Source organism: Hypanus sabinus, chromosome 2, assembly GCF_030144855.1.
Source record: "Hypanus sabinus isolate sHypSab1 chromosome 2, sHypSab1.hap1, whole genome shotgun sequence".
In the NCBI taxonomy this organism is placed as follows: domain Eukaryota; kingdom Metazoa; phylum Chordata; class Chondrichthyes; order Myliobatiformes; family Dasyatidae; genus Hypanus; species Hypanus sabinus.
Window position 1 is genome coordinate 4,036,060 of NC_082707.1, and position 17,830 is coordinate 4,053,889.

A 17,830-nucleotide genomic window follows, 5' to 3' on the forward strand; every position below is an offset into this window, starting at 1 on the left:
AGCATCCTGTTGAATCTCCTCTGCACCCTCTCTAATCCAGGCAGCATCCTGGTGAATCTCCTCTGCACCCTCTCTTATCCATGCAGCATCCCGGTGAATCTCCTCTGCACTCTCTCTAATCCAGACAGCATCCCGGTGAATCTCCTCTGCACCCTTTCTAATCCAGGCAGCATCCCGATGAATCTCCTCTGCACCCTCTCTAATCTATGCAGCGTCCTGCTAAATCTCCTCTGCACCCTTTCTAATCCAGGCAGCATCCCGGTGAATCTCCTTTGCACCCTCTCCAATCCAGGCAGCATCCCGATGAATCTCCTCTGCACCCTATCTAATCCAGACAGCATCCTGGTGAATCTCCTCTGCACCCTCTCTAATCCAGACAGCATCCTGGTGAATCTCCTCTGCACCCTTTCTAATCCAGGCAGCATCCTGTTGAATCTCCTCTGCACCTTCTCTAATCCAGGCAGCATCCCGGTGAATCTCCTCTGCACCCTGCCTAATCCAGGCAGCATCCTGGTGAATCTCCTCTGCACCCTCTCTAATCTAGGGAGCGTGCTGCTAAATCTCCTCTGCACCCTCTCTAATCCAGGCAGCATCCTGGTGAATCTCCTCTGCACACTCTCTAATCCATACAGCATCCTGGTGAATCTCCTCTGCACCCTCTCTAACCCAGGCAGCATCCTGGTGAATCTCCTCGGCACCCTCTCTAATCTAGGCAGCATCCTGGTGAATCTCCTCTGCACCCTCTCTGATCCAGGCAGCATCCTGGTGAATCTCCTGTGCACCCTCTCTAATCCAGGCAGCATCCTGGTGAATCTCCTCTGCACACTCTCTAATCCAGACAGCATCCTGGTGAATCTCCTCTGCACCCTTTCTAATCCAGGCAGCATCCTGGTGAATCTCCTCTGCTCCCTCTCTAATCCAGGCAGCATCCTGGTGAATCTCCTGTGCACCCTCTCTAACCCACGCAGCATCCTGGTGAATCTCCTCTGCACCTTCTCTAATCCAGGCAGCGTCCTAGTGAATCTCCTCTGCACCCTCTCTAATCCAGGCAGCATCCTGGTGAATCTCCTCTGCACCCTCTCTAATCCAGGCAGCATCCTGGTAAATCTCCTCTGCACCCTCTCTAATCCAGGCAGCATCCTGGTGAATCTCTGCACCCTCTCTAATCCAGGCAGCATCCTGGCAAAGCTCCCATATGCTGCCTTTAATCAGGTGACCAGAACTGAATACAACATTCCAACTGCGGTCAATCCAGTCTTATAGAGCTACAACATTACCTTGCAGCTCTTGAACTTCACTCTTAGACTAATGAAGGCCAACACACCATCTGCCTTCTTAACCACTCTATCAACTTTTGGAATCTGTGGACATGGACCCCAAGGTCTGTTCCTCCATACTGCTGAGAATCCTGGAGCAGTTGGTATAGGAAAGTATGAAATTGGGGGAGCAGGGTTTATGCTGCTATTAGCAGGATGATTTGGGGATTTTGATGTTTCAAAGGGGACAGGGAGGGAGGCAAAACAAGCTGAGGGAGTGGCAGTGTTAATCAGTGATGACATCTGGGTCATCATCTCTGAAATGCTCTCCCTCACAGAGCTTCCATGGGCAATTAGTGAACTCAATTCCATTTCTAGCTCTGTAATTATTTACTGGTTCATTAAGGTTGTTGTGGATGATGAAACTGATGGTTTTGTGGTTTGCAGATAATACAAAGATAGGTGTAGGGGCAGGTAGTTTTGAGGAAATAGAGGCTACAGAAGGACTTAGACAGATTAGGAGAATGGGCAAAGAAGTGGCAGATGGAATACAGTGTTGGGAAGTGTCTGGTCATGTACTTTGGTATAAGGAATAAATGGCTTATCATATGAAGAGCATTTAGTGGCTGTGGGACTGTACTCACTGGAATTCAGAAGAATGAGGACTGGCCTTATTGAAAACGTTCAATAATGGATAGGCCTCGATAGAGCAGATATGGAGAGGATGCTCCCAGAAGTGGTGGTGAGGAGGAAATTTTGTGGCCAGAGTGTAGTGAGTGGAATCTGTTGCCACGGGTAACTGAGGAGGCAAAAACTCAGGTTATATTTAAAGTGAAAATTGATTGGTTCTTGATGAGTCAGGGAATGAAAAGTTACAGGGAGAAGCCAGGAGAATAGGGTTGAGAGGGATAATAAATCAGCCATGATGGAATGGTGGAGCAGACTCGATGGGCTGAATGGCCTAATTCTGCTCCTATGTCTAATGGTTTTAGCCAAGGCTGGTATTGGGGAGAAGCTCCCACTACCTATTAAATGCTCTCAATGGCATGTGTTTCAAATAGCCTCTGATGACCAAGTCGGGCTGCTCCCCTCACGTGCGGCTTAGCTACTGAGCCCTGACAGAGGAGTTTCTACTGGCAGGAGAAGGGGAGGAGGTGGGTTGCAGAACATTATAGCCAGTTGCTTTGGGCATTTGGGGCTGCTCAGCCATGGATGCTGGCTCATCTCGGAGGACAAAAACTCTGATATGAAACCTCCACTGTCGTTCGGCTTTACCCAGCCATGGGACAGGCATTGGGAGTAAATCCCAAGGGAAGAATTCAGAGCTGGAGTCCCTAATAGAGTCCTACGTTGCGTTCCATGCTGACTTGACGACTGGGGCCAAACTGAATTGGTCTCTGCCGCTCATTTTGATTCATCAGCTGTGTGGAGCGGGCGAGCCTGCTCTCCATATCACACTGCCCTGGTTTGTGTATCACGTAGAGAGCTGGGACTACACACCCACGGTCGATGCCCTGGTTTGTGTATCACGTAGAGAGCTGGGACTACACACCCACGGTCAATGCCCTGGTTTGTGTATCACGTAGAGAGCTGGGACGTCACACCCACGGTCGAAGCCCTGGTTTGTTTATCACGTAGAGAGCTGGGACGTCACACCCACGGTCGATGCCCTGGTTTGTGTATCACGTAAAGAGCTGGGACGTCACACCCACGGTCGATGCCCTGGTTTGTGTATCACGTAGAGAGCTGGGACGTCACACCCACGGTCGAAGCCCTGGTTTGTGTATCACGTAGAGAGCTGGGACGTCACACCCATGGTCGATGCCCTGGTTTGTGTATCACGTAGAGAGCTGGGACGTCACACCCACGGTCGAAGCCCTGGTTTGTGTATCACGTAGAGAGCTGGGACGTCGCACCCACAGTCGATGCCCTGGTTTGTGTATCACGTAGAGAGCTGGGACGTCACACCCACGCTCGATGCCCTGGTTTGTGTATCACGTAGAGAGCTGGGACGTCACACCCACGGTCGATGCCCTGGTTTGTGTATCACGTAGAGAGCTGGGACGTCACACCCACGCTCGATGCCCTGGTTTGTGTATCACGTAGAGAGCTGGGACGTCACACCCACGGCCGATGCCCTGGTTTGTGTATCACGTAGAGAGCTGGGACGTCACACCCACGGTCGATGCCCGGGTTTATGGATCACGTAGAGAGCTGGGACGTCACACCCACGGTCGATGACCTGGTTTGTGTATCACATAGAGAGCTGGGTCATCACACCCACGGTCGATGCCCTGGTTTGTTTATCACGTAGAGAGCTGGGATGTCACACCCACGGTCGAAGCCCTGGTTTGTTTATCACGTAGAGAGCTGGGACGTCACACCCACGGTTGATGACCTGGTATGTGTATCCCGTATAGAGCTGGGACGTCACACCCACGGTCGATGCCCTGGTTTGTGTATCACGTAGAGAGCTGGGACGTCACACCCACGCTCGATGCCCTGGTTTGTGTATCACGTAGAGAGCTGGGACGTCACACCCATGGTCGATGCCCTGGTTTGTGTATCTCGTAGAGAGCTGGGACGTCACACCCACGGTCGATGACCTGGTTTGTGTATCACGTAGAGAGCTGGGACGTCACACCCACGGTCGATGCCCTGGTTTGTGTATCACGTAGAGAGCTGGGACGTCACACCCACGGTCGATGCCCTGGTTTGTGTATCCCGTAGAGAGCTGGGACATCACACCCACAGTCGATGCCCTGGTTTGTGTATCACGTAGAGAGCTGGGACGTCACACTCACGGTCGATGCCCTGGTTTGTGTATCACGTAGAGAGCTGGGACGTCACACCCACGGTCGATGCCCTGGTTTGTGTATCACGTAGAGAGCTGGGACGTCACACCCACGGTCGATGACCTGGTTTGTGTATCACGTAGAGAGCTGGGACGTCACACCCATGGTCGATGCCCTGGTTTGTGTATCACGTAGAGAGCTGGGACGTCACACCCACGGTCGATGCCCAGCTTTGTGTATCACGTAGAGAGCTGGGACGACACACCCACGATCGATGCCCTGGTTTGTGTATCACGTAGAGAGCTGGGACGTCACACCCACGGTCGATGCCCTGGTTTGTGTATCACGTAGAGAGCTGGGACGTCACACCCACGGTCGATGCCCGGGTTTATGGATCACGTAGAGAGCTGGGACATCACACCCACGGTCGATGACCTGGTTTGTGTATCACATAGAGAGCTGGGTCATCACACCCACGGTCGATGCCCTGGTTTGTTTATCACGTAGAGAGCTGGGATGTCACACCCACGGTTGATGACCTGGTATGTGTATCCCGTATAGAGCTGGGACGTCACACCCACGGTCGATGCCCTGGTTTGTGTATCACGTAGAGTGCTGGGACGTCACACTCACGGTCGATGCCCTGGTTTGTGTATCACGTAGAGAGCTGGGACGTCACACCCACGTTCGATGCCCTGGTTTGTGTATCACGTAGAGAGCTGGGACGTCACACCCACGGTCATTGCCCTGGTTTGTGTATCTCGTAGAGAGCTGGGACGTCACACCCACGGTCATTGCCCTGGTTTGTGTATCTCGTAGAGAGCTGGGACGTCACACCCACGGTCGAAGCCCTGGTTTGTGTATCACGTAGAGAGCTGGGACGTCACACCCACGGTCGATGCCCTGGTTTGTGTATCACGTAGAGAGCTGGGACGTCACACCCACGGTCATTGCCCTGGTTTGTGTATCACGTAGAGAGCTGGGACAACAGACCTACGGTCGATGCCCTGGTTTGTGTATCACGTAGAGAGCTGGGACGTCACACCCACGGTCATTGCCCTGGTTTGTGTATCACGTAGAGAGCTGGGACGTCACACCCACGGTCATTGCCCTGGTTTGTGTATCACGTAGAGAGCTGGGACGTCACACCCACGGTCGTTGCTGACCAACTGAGGTCTCACAATATTATTGACTGGTGGAAAACTAGCACTGGCTCCACTACATTCTGTTGGTTTAGAGGCAACACAAGTCCTATCCACAAGGCCAGCACAGATCCCATTTTGACTCAGTGCCATTACCTGCTCACTCCCTTATCAACGTCCCCTCGAGCCTACTCAGATCCCTGAGGGAGGGGGATTCCCCTGCCTGCACTGCACTCTCTCTGAAACCCTGTTTCCATTTATAGTGCCTCACATGTGAAATGATCTGGGCAGGAAACCACCCTGTGAATGGCAGGATGCTCCACAATGCGTGGTGAAAAATGCTCAGCACATCACCAGCACCAGCCGACCCACCGTCAAGGACATATATACGGAAAAGTGCCAGAAAAGGGCTGGTAGCACCATGAAGGATCCCACCCACCCTGACTGTCCCACTCCCATTGGGGGGGATCATGTAGCATCCAGTCCAGGAGCACCAGACACAAGAACAGTTACTTTCCCCAAGCAGTAACCTGATCAACACCTCCACCCACTGACCCACCCCTCCACACCCCCAACTCCACTACTTTATCATTTCCTGTCAGAGTCACCTTATGTACAGTCACTCCTGTGCCTAGTGTCATTTTATGGACATACAATCATAATGAACCTGGTCAGGTGTCAGATCTCTCAGTGGGAGAGCTTTCTGGAGACAGTGATCATAATTCTACCTCCTTTACAATAGCATTGGAGAGAAATAAGAACAGACAAGTTAGGGAAACATTTAATTGGAGTAAGGGGAAATATGAAGACCTCAGGCAGGAACTTGGAAGCATAAATTGGAAACAGGTCTTCTCAGGGAAATGTACGGCAGAAATGTGGCAAATGTTCAGGGGATATTTGCGTGGAGTTCTGCATAGGTACATTCCAATGAGACAGGGAAAGGATGGTAGGGTATAGGAACCGTGGTGTACAAAAGCTGTTGTAAATCTAGTCATGAAGAAAAGAAAAGCTTACAAAATGTTCAAAAAACTAGGTAAATATAGAGATCTAGAAGATTATAAGGCTATCGGGAAGGAGTATAAGAAGGAAATTAGGAGAAACAGAAGGGGCCAGGAGAAGGCCTTGGCGGGCAGGATTAAGGAAAACTCCGGCATTCTACAAGTATGTGAAGAGCCAGAGAGAACAGCACCAATCAAGTGTGACAGTGGAAAAGTGTGTGGAACCGGAAGAGGTAGCGGAGGTACTTTGCTTTGTATTCACTGTGGAAAAGGATCTTAGTGATTGTAGTGATGACTTGAAGCAGACTGAAAAGCTTGAGAATGTAGATATTAAGAAAGAGGATGTGCTGGAACTTTTGGAAAACATCAAGTAGGATAAGTCACCGCGACCGGACAGGATGTACCCCAGGCTACTGTGGGAAGTGAGGGAGGAGATTGCTGAGCCTCTGGTGATGATCTTTGCATCATCAATGAGGATGGGAGAGGTTCTGGAGAATTGGAGGTTGCAGATGTTGTTCCCTTATTCAAGAAAGGGAGTCGAGATAGCCCAGCAAATTATAGACCAGTGAGTCTTACTTCAGTGGTTGGTAAGTTGATGGAGAAGATCCTGACAGGCAGGATTGATGAACATTTGGAGAGACAAACTACGATTAGGAAGAGTCAGTATGGCTTTGTAAAGGGCAGGTCGTGCCTTACTAGCCTGATTGAAATTTTTGAGGACGTGACTAAAGACATTGATGAAGGTAGAGCAGTAGATGTAGTGTATATGGATTTCAGCAAGGCATTTGATAAGGTACCCCATGCAAGGCTTATTGAGGAAGTAAGGAAGCATGGGGTCCAAGGGGACATTGCTTTGTGGATCCAGAACTGGCTTGCCCACAAAAGGCAAAGAGTGGTTATAGACGGGTCATATTCTGCATGGAGGTCGGTGACCAGTGTGTCTCAGGGATCTGTTCTGGGACCCCTACTCTGTGATTTTTATAAATTACCTTGATGAGGAAGTGGAGGGATGGGTTAGTAAATTTGCTGATGACACAAAGGTTGGGGGTGTTGTGGATAGTGTGGAGGGCTGTCAGAGGTTACAGAGGGACATTGATAGGATGCAAAACTGGGCTGAGAAGTGGCAGATGGAGTTCAACCCAGGTAAGTGTGAAGTGGTTCATTTTGGTAGGTCAAATATGATGGCAGAATATAGTATTAATGGTAAGACTTTTGGCAGTGTGGAGGATCAGAAGGATCTTGGAGTCCGAGTCCATAGGACGCTCAAAACTGATGTGCAGGTTGACCCTGTGGATAAGAAGGCATCCAGTGCATTTGCCTTCATCAACCGTGGGATTGAGTTTAAGAGCCGAGAGGTAATGTTACAGCTTTAAGGACCCAGGTCAGACCCCAATTGAAGTACTGTGCTCAGTTCTGGTCCCCTCACTACAGGAAGGATTTGGAAACTATAGAAAGGGTGCAGAGGAAATTTACAAGATGTTGCCTGGTTTGGGGAGCATGCCCTATGAGAATAGGTTGAGTGAACTTGGTCTTTCCTCCTTGGAGCGACGGAGGATGAGAGGTGACCTGATAGAGGTGTATAAGATAATGAGAGGCATTGATCGTGTGGATAGTCAGAGGCTTTTTCCCGGGGCTGAAGTGGCTAGCATGAGAGGGCATGGTTTAAGGTGCTTGGAAGTAGGCACAGAGGAGATGTCAGGGGTAACTTATTTTTACGCGGAGAGTGGTGAGTGTGTGGAATAGGCTGCCGGTGGTGGTGGAGGTGGATACGATAGGGTCTATTAGGAGACTTTTGGCTAGGTACATGGAGCTTAGCAAAATAGAGGGCTATAGGTAAGCCTAGTTATTATCTAAGGTAAGGACATATTCAGCACAGCTTTGTGGGCTGAAGGGCCCATATTGTGCTGTAGGTTTTCTATGTTTCTAATCAAGCTATCTAATATATTTATATTTATTGTGTTTTCCTCCATTGTTTTTTTGTGCTGCATCAGATTCAGAAACACCCCATTTAAACCAAATCAAAACTGTTGCCGTGAGAACATTGCCCAATTGCGTGGCAGAAGATTGAAGGCTTTGTTCCTATTGCACGCAAAGCTTACCGGCTGTTGACCGGGGCTCTGGGGTCGTAGAATTCCCGCACAATGTTGTTCCCGTACCACGCTGTGGCAATCAGTGCGAGGAGACCTGCGAGATGGGAGAGGAGCGTTAGGTTTTCTGCATCTTCAAAGCAGGCAAATCCAAGTTCAAGTTTTTGGTCATCTGACTACAACCAAACTAAACAACGTTCCTCGGACCACAATGCACTCACAGAACGGATCACACACAACGGATTACCACAAACTAAAATCATGCAGCCTGCAGGGCAAGTGAACTGTAGCCAGCTCGTTTTCCTCGTGACAAGACCTCGGTGGTGGCAGGGTATTCATTAGTCTCACAGCCTGGGGGAAGGGGCTATTACCCAGTTCACTGTCCTGGTGACGAGACCTCGGTGGTGGCAGGGTATTCATTTGTCTCACAGCCTGGGGGAAGGGGCTATTACCCAGTTCACTGCCCTAGTGACGAGACCTCGGTGGTGGCAGGGTATTCATTAGTCTCACAGCCTGGGGGAAAGGGCTATTACCCAGTGAGAGTGTGAGTTTGCTCTGGTTGCTCTGGTTTCCTCCCACATTCCAGGGACATACAGGTGAGGGGTGGTGAGTTACGGGTAAGCTGTGTTACCCTCAGAAGCATGCCAGCACTTGTGAGCTGCCCCAGCACATCCTTGTTTTGTGTTGGTCGTTGAGGCAAACCATGCATTTCACTGTACGTTTCGATGACAGTGAGTATAGGAATAGGATGAGGTGGAGGACAAATGTGTGGTTGAGGGATTGGAGCAGGGGGCAGGGATTCAGATTTCTGGATCATTGGGACCTCTTTTGGGGCAGGAGTGACCTGTACAAAAAGGACGGGTTGCACTTGAATCCCAGGGGGACCAATATCCTGGCAGGGAGGTTTGCTGAGGCTACTCGGGAGAGTTTAAACTAGAATTGTTGGAGGTGGGAACCGAACTGAAGAGACAGTGGAAGGGACTGTTGGCTCACAAATAGAGAAAGCTTGGAGACAGTGTGAGAGGGAGGATAGGCGGGTGATAGAGAAGGGATGTGCTCAGACTGAAGGCTTGAGATGTGTCTATTCTAACGCAAGGAGTGTTGTGAGCAAAGCGGATGAACTTAGAGCGTGATCAGTACTTGGAGATATGATGTGGTGTCCATTACAGAGACTTGGATGGCTCAGGGACAGGAATGGTTACTTCAAGTGCAGGGTTTTAGATGTTTCAGAAAGGACAGGGAGGGAGGCAAAAGAGGTGGGGGCATGGCACTGTTGATCAGAGTTAGTGTCACGGCTGCAGAAAAGGTGGACGCCATGGAGGGATGGTCTACGGAGTCTCTGTGGGTGGAGGTTAGGAACAGGAAACTCAGAAAAATAGCAACATAGAAAACCTACAGCGCAATACAGGCCCTTCGGCCCACAAAGTTGTGCCAAACATGTCCTTACCTTAGAAATTACTAGACTTCCCCATAGCCCCCTATTTTCTAAGCTCCATATACCTATCCAAAAGTCTCTTAAAAGACCCTATCATATCCACCTCCACCACTGTTGCCAGCAGCCCATTCCACACACTTACCACTCTGAGTAAAGAACTTTCCCCTGACATCTCCTCTGTACCTACTCCCCAGCACCTTAAACCTGTGTCCTCTTGTGGCAACCATTTCAGCCCTGGAAAAATGCCTCTGACTATCCACACGATCAATGCCTCTCAGCATCTTGTACAACTCTATCAGGTCACCTCTCATCCTCCTTCACTCCAAGGAGAAAAGGCCGAGTTCACTTGACCTATTCTCATAATGCATGCTCCCTGATCCAGGCAACATATTTGTAAATCTCAATAACTTTACTGAGTGTTTTTTATAGTAACAAGACATAGAGGAGCAGATAGGGAAACAGATCCTGGAAAGGTGTAATATTAAGAGTTGTCGTGATGAGAGATTTTAATTTCCCAATTATCAATTGGCATCTCCCTAGAGCAGGGGGGTTAGATGGGGTGGAGTTTGTTAGGTGTGTTGAGGAAGATTTGTAGATAAGTCTACAAGAGGAGAGGCTGTACTTGATCTGGTATTGGGAAATGAATCTGGTCAGGTGTCAGGTCTCTCAGTGGGAGAGCATGTTGGAGATAGTGATCACAATTCTACCTCCTTTACCATAGCATTGGAGAGGGATAGGAACAGACAAGTTAGAAAAGTGTTTAATTGGAGTAAGGGGAATTATGAGGCTATCAGGCAGGAAAATGAAAGTTTAAATTGGAAACAGATAGTCTCAGGGAAAAGTACAGAAAAATGTGGCAAATGTTCAGGGGATATTTGTGTGGAGTTCTGCATAGGTACGTTCCAATGAGACAGGGAAGTTACGGTAGGGTACAGGAATCTTGGTATACAAAGGCTGTAATAATTCTAGTCAAGAAGAAAAGCTTACCAAAGGTTCAGAGAGCTAGGTAATGTTAGAGATCTAGAAGGTTATAAGGCTAACAGGAAGGAGCTTCAGAAAGAAATTAGGAGACCCAGAAGGGGCCATGAGAAGGCCTTGGCGGGCAGGATTAAGGAAAACACCAAGGGATTCTACAAATATGTGAAGAACAAGAGGATAAGACGTGAAAGAATAGGACCTATCAAGTGTGACGGTGGGAGATTGTGTATGGAACCAGAGGAAATATATACAGATACTTAATGAATACTTTACTTCAGTATTCACTATGGAAAAGCATCTTGGTGATTGTAGTGATGACTTGCAGCAGACTGAAAAGCTTGAGCCTGTAGATATTAAGAAAGATCATGTGCTGGAGCTTTTGGAAAGCATCAAGTTGGATAAGTCGCCGGGACCAGATGTGATGTATGCCGGGCTACTGTGGGAGGTGAGGGAGGAGATTGCTGAGCCTTTGGCAATGATCTTTGCATCATCAATGGGGACCGGAGGGGTTCTGGAGGATTGGAGGGTTGCGGAAGTTGTTCCCTTATTCAAGAAAGGGAGTAGAGATAGCCCAGGAAATTATAGACCAGTGAGTTGTACTTCAGTGGTTGGTAAGTTGATGGAGAAGATCCTGAGAGGCAGGATTTATGAACATTTGGAGAGACAAACTACGATTAGGAAGAGTCAGTATGGCTTTGTCAAGGGCGGGACCTGTCTTACCTGATTGAATTTTTTGAGGATGTGACTAAACACATTGATGAAGGAAGAGCAGTAGATGTAGTGTATATGGATTTCAGCAAGGCATTTGATAAGGTACCCCATGCAAGGCTTATTGAGAAAGTAAGGAGGCATGGAATCCAAGGGGACATTGCTTTGTGGATCCAGAACTGGCTTGCCCACAGAAGGCAAAGAGTGGTTGTAGACGGGTCATATTCTGCATGGAGGCTGGTGACCAGTGGAGTGCCTCAGGGATCTGTTCTGGGACCCTTACTCTTAGTGATTTTTATAAATGACCTGGATAAGGAAGTGGAGGGATGGGTTAATAAGTTTGCTGTTGACACAAAGGTTGGGGGTGTTGTGGATAGTGTGGAAGGCTGTCAGAGGTTACAGTGGGACATTGATAGGATGCAAAACTGGGCTGAGAAGTGACAGATGGAGTTCAACCCAGATAAGTCTGAGGTGGTTCACTTTGGTAGGTCAAATATGATGGTGGAATATAGTATTAATGGTAAGACTCTTGGTAGTGTGAAGGATCAGAGGGATCTTGGGGTCTGAGTCCATAGGATGCTCAAAGCAGCTGCACAGGTTGACCCTGTGGCTCAGAAGGCACACAGTGTATTGGCCTTCATCAATCGTGGAATTGAATTGACGAGCTGAGAGGTAATGTTGCAACTATACAGGACCCTGTGTTGCCGCGTGGCCTACCGGATAAGGCATCGGTCTAGTGATCTGAAGGTCACTGGTTCAGCTGAGGCATCGCGTTGTGTCCTTGAGCAAGGCTCTTAACAACACATTGCTCTGCGACGACACTGGTGCCAAGCTGCTTGGGTCCTCGTGCCCTTCCCTTGGACAACATCGGTGGTGTGGAGAGGGGAAGGCCTGCAGCTTTGGCAACTGCCGGTCTCCCATACAACCCTCCCCAGGCCTGCGCCCTGGAAAACTTCCAAGGCGCAAATCCATGGTTTCATGAGACTAATGGATGCCTAAAAAATATAGGACCCTGGTCAGACCCCACTTGGAGTATTGTGCTCAGTTCTGGTTGCCTCACTACAGGAAGGATGTGGAAGCCATAGAAAGGGGGCAGAGGAGATCTACAAGGATGTTGCCTGGATTGGGGAGCATGCATTATGAGAATAGGTCGAGTGAACTTGGCCTTTTCTCCTTGGAGTGATGGAGGATGAGAGGTGACCTGATAGAGGTGTATAAGATGATGAGAAGCATTAATCGTGTGGATAATCAGAGGCATTTTCCCAGGGCTGAAATGGTTGCCACAAGAGGACACGTTTAATGTGCTGGGGAGCAGGTACAGAGGAGATGTCAGGGGTAAGTTTTTTACTCAGAGAGTGGTGAGTGCATGGAATGGGCAGCCGGCAATGGTGGTGGAGGCGGATACGATAGGGTCTTTCAAGAGACTTTTGGATAGGTACATGCTTAGTAAAATAGAGCTATGGGTATGTGTAGTAATTTCTAAGGTAGGGATATGTTCAGCACAACTTTGTGGGCTGAAGGGCCTGTATTGTGCTGTAGGTTTTCTATGTTTCTATGTACATGTGACAGATAAATACAGATAATCTTCTGTCCTCTTAATATCAAAGAAAATACTAAAATCTTTTTTAAGTATATAAAGGGAAAAAGAGAGTCGAGGGTAGATACAGGACCAATACAAAATTACACTGGAGATATTTTAATGAGAGGTACAGAGATGGCAGAGGAACAGTGGAAGACATCTGCAGTATACCGGACTTTCAAGAGTGTCAGGGAAGTGAGGTTTGTGCAGTGAAAATTACGACTGAGAAGGTGCTCAGGAAGCTGAATGATCTGAGGGTGGATAAATCTCCTGGACCTGATGGAATGCACCCTCGGATTCTGAAGGAAGTAGCTGGAGAGATTGCGGAGGCATTAACGATGATCTTCCAGGAATTGATGGATTCTGGCATTGTATTGGATGACTGGAAAATTGCAAATGTTACTCCGTTATTTAAGAAGGGTGGGAGGCAGCAGGAAGGAAACTATAGACCTGTTAGCCTGACATCCCTGCTGGAGAAGTTGTTGGAATTGATCATTAAGGATGAGATTACAGAGTACCTGGAGGCACATGACAAGATAGGCCAAAGCCAGCACGGTTTTCTGGAGGAAAATCCTGCCTGACTAACCTAATGCAATTCTTTGAGGAAATTACAAGCAGGGTAGACAAAGGAGATGCAGTAGAAATAAATGAGCAGACTATTATTTAGATGGGGAGAGAATTCAAAATGCAGAGGTGCAAAGGGAATTGGAATCCTTGTGCAAGATGGCCTAAAGGTTAACTTCCAGGTTGAGTCAGTGGTGAAGAAGGCGAATGCAATGTTGGCATTCATTTCCAGAGGGATAGAATATAAGAGCAGGGATGTGATGTTGAGGCTCTATAAGGCACTCGTGAGACCACATTTGGAGAATTGTGCACAGGTTTAGGCTCCTTACTTTAGAAAGGATTTATTGACAATGGAGACGGTTCATAGAAGATTCATGAAAATGATTCCAGGAATGAAACGGTTACTGTATGAGGAATGTCTGGCAGCTCTTTGGTTGTATTCCCTGGAGTTCAGGAGAATGAGGAGGGATCTCGTAGAAAAGGCCTGAACAGATTAGATATGGCAAAGTTATTTCCCATGGTAGGGGATTATAAGGCAAGAGGACACGACTTCAGGATTGAAGGACGTCCATTCAGAACAGAGATGCACAGAAATTACTTTAGTCAGAGGGTGGTGAGTCTGTGGAATTTGTTGCCACGAGGCCAAATCATTGAGTGTATTTAAGGCAGAGATAGATAGATTCTTGATTAGCCAGGGCATCAAAGTGTACGGGGTGAAAGCAGCGGAGTGGGGATGACTGGAATGGTGCAGCAGACTGAATGGGCTGAATGGCCTACTCCTGCTCCTGTATCTATTGCCTTACGGTCTCTTTCTACAGGGGCATCCTGACTGGCTACATCACTGCCTGGTATGGGAACTGTACCTCCCTCAATCACAGGGCTCTGCAGAGTGGCCCAGCGCATCTGCAGTTGTGAAATTCCCACTATTCAGGACATTTACAAGGACAGGTGTTTTAAATGGGTCCGGAGGATCATTGGGGACCCGAGTCACCCCAATCATAAACTATTCCAGCTGCTACCATCTGGGAAATGGTACCACAGCATAAAAGCCAGGAAACAGGCTCCGGGACAGCTTCTTCCACCAGGCCATCAGACTGATTAATTCACGCTGATACAACTGTATTTCTATGTTATATTGACTGTCCTGTTGTACATACTATTTATTACAAATTACTATGATTGCACTAGCACGTTTAGATGGAGACTTAACATAAAGATTTTTACTCCTCATGCATATGAAGGATGTAAGTAACGTCAATTCAATTGAATTCTAACCATTGGGGGCAGCCCACAAGTGTCAGCCAACATTCTGGCGCCAACATAGCCTGCCGACCACAGTCAGCAGGCAGACCCCATCCTGACCTTGCCTCCCAACCCAAACTGGGCCAGTCTGAACCGGCATGGACTCCAGCCTGGCAATCCTATTAAACTAGAGCAGGTGGCCAGGGAAAGGGTGGGTCTGATCAGAGTCGATCTGTGCACAGCGGCATGGGTTGTATAACTACTTCCTGCGCGCATTCCACATCGGGGGAATGTGAAGAGTGAAATTATTTTCAGGCAATGGAGGCTTTGGCAGACTTGAAGGTGGATAAATCCCCAAGGTAGTGTACTGTTAGCGGCGGGGTTAATGTCCCAAAACTATGTGTAAGGAGCTTATATGTTCTCCCCGTGATTGCTGGGCTTCTGGGGCCTTCCCACAGCACAAAGATGTACCGGTTGAAGTGAGTGAGTTGCGGGCATGTTGTGTTGGTGCTGGAAGAGTGCAGACACTCGGGAATGTCCCAGCACATCCTTGGATGCAAACAACACATTTCTACACTTGTTTCGATGTTTTGATGTACATAGGACAAGTTAAAATTAATCTGAAATTGAGGTCTATTGCCAGGTTAAGCAAACCATCATGGAATACTGATGTCAGTGGAGGGACAGGAGGTCCCAGGGATGGTTTGTTTGGAATGGCTGCAATGTTCCTGTATTCACTTTAATACAAGAAGTCATAATTTTAAGGTGACTGCAGGAAGACACAGGGGGGATGTCAGATGTGGTCATGTTACATTGACGTGGGAACATGTGGCGACACTTTTGGGCTGCCCCAGCACATCCTCTCCTCTGCTCATTATTGACACAAACAACACACTTGACTGCATGTTTTAATATTTGTTCTCTTGTTATGTGCTGTGTCGTACAACATGGGCGATTTTCCATGACCATGATTGCTCTTGGCACACGTTTCTGAGGAAATGGTTTGCCATTGTCTTCGTCTGGGCAGTGTCTTTACAAGATGGGTGAGCCCAGCCATTCTCAACACTCTTCAGAGTTTGTCTGCCTGGCGGTAGTGGTCACAAAACCAGGGCTTGTGACAACCACCACTTGCTCCCATGGCTTCACATGACCCTGACCAGGGGAGTAAGGAGATGCTACACCTTGCCCAAGGGTGATCTGCAGGCAAATGGAGGGAAGGAGCACTTTACTCCTCCTTTGGTAGAGAGGTATCTCTATTCACTATCTTACATCTCTGGTGAGACACATCTCCACCCACCACTTCACACCCTCCTCTGGGAGAACAACCACCACCTCACATCTCCTCTGGTGGAGACACATCTCCATCCACCACCTCACATCTCCTCTAGTACAGACACATCTCCACCCATCACCTCACACCTCCTCTGGGACAGACGCATCTCCACCCATAACCTCACACCTCCTCTGGTAGAGACACATCTCCACCCACCACCTCACACCTCCTCTGGTAGAGACACATCTCCACCCACCACCTCACACCTCCTCTGGTAGTGACACATCTCCACCCACCACCTCACATCTCCTCTGGTAGAGACACATCTCCACCCACCACCTCACACCTCCTCTGGTAGAGAAACATCTCCACTCACCACCTCACATCTCCTCTAGTACAGACACATCTCCACCCAGCACCTCACACCTCCTCTGGTAGAGACACATCTCCACCCACCCCCTCACATCTCCTCTGGTAGAGACACATCTCCAATCACCACCTCACACCTCCTCTGGGAGAAACATCTCCACCCACCACCTCACATCTCCTCTGGTAGAGACACATCTCCACCCACACCCTCACATCTCCTCTGGTAGAGACACATCTCCACTCACCACCTCACACCTCCTCTGGTAGAGACACATCTCCACCCACCACCTCACATCTCCTCTGGTAGATTCACATCTCCACCCACCACCTCACACCTCCTCTGGTAGAGACACATCTCCACCCACCACCTCACACCTCCTCTGGGACAGACACATCTCCACCCATCACCTCCCACCTCCTCTGGTGAGACACATCTCCACCCACCACCTCACACCTCCTCTGGTAGAGACACATCTCCACTCACCACCTCACACCTCCTCTGGTAGAGACACAACTCCACCCACCACCTCACACCTCCTCTGGTAGAGAAACATCTCCACTCACCACCTCACACCTCCTCTGGTAGAGACACATCTCCACCCACCACCTCACACCTCCTCTGGTAGAGAAACATCTCCACCCACCACCTCACATCTCCTCTGGTAGAGACACATCTCCATCCATCACCTCACACGTCCTCTGGTAGAGACACATCTCCATTCACCACCTCACATCTCCTCTGGTAGAGACACATCTCCATCCACCACCTCACACGTCCTCTGGTAGAGACACATCTCCACTCACCACCTCACACCTCCTCTGGTGAGACACATCTCCACCCACCACCTCACACCTCCTCTGGGACAGTCACATCTCCACCCATCACCTCACATCTCCTCTGGTAGAGACAGATCTCCACCCATCACCTCACACCTCCTCAGGTGAGACACATCACCATCCACCACCTCACACCTCCTCTGGTAGAGATACATCTCCACCCACCTCCTCACACTTCCTCTGGTAGAGACACATCTCCACCCACCACCTCACATCTCCTCTAGTACAGACGCATCTCCACCCATAACCTCACACCTCCTCTGGTAGAGACACATCTCCACCCACCACCTCACACCTCCTCTGGTAGAGACACATCTCCACCCAGCACCTCACACCTCCTCTGGTAGAGACACATCTCCACCCACCACCTCACACCTCCTCTGGTAGAGACAAATCTCCACCCATCACCTCACACCTCCTCTGGTAGAGAAACATCTCCACCCACCACCTCACACCTCCTCTGGTAGAGACACATCACCATCCACCACCTCACACCTCTTCTGGTAGAGACACATCTCCACCCACCACCTCACACCTCATCTGGTAGAGACACATCTCCACCCACCA

The 17,830-nt window shown here is 49.1% G+C and overlaps 1 protein-coding gene across 1 annotated transcript in view; it reads right to left on the bottom strand.

Annotated features, from left to right (window-relative positions):
• LOC132406129 (claudin-1-like) overlaps positions 1-17,830 on the bottom strand; it is a 170,799-nt gene that overhangs the window by 47,977 nt on the left and 104,992 nt on the right. Inside the window, exon 3 of the mRNA XM_059991374.1 lies at positions 8,291-8,375. Coding sequence (XP_059847357.1) covers positions 8,291-8,375 — 85 coding nt within the window. The remainder of the gene's footprint in view (positions 1-8,290; positions 8,376-17,830) is intronic.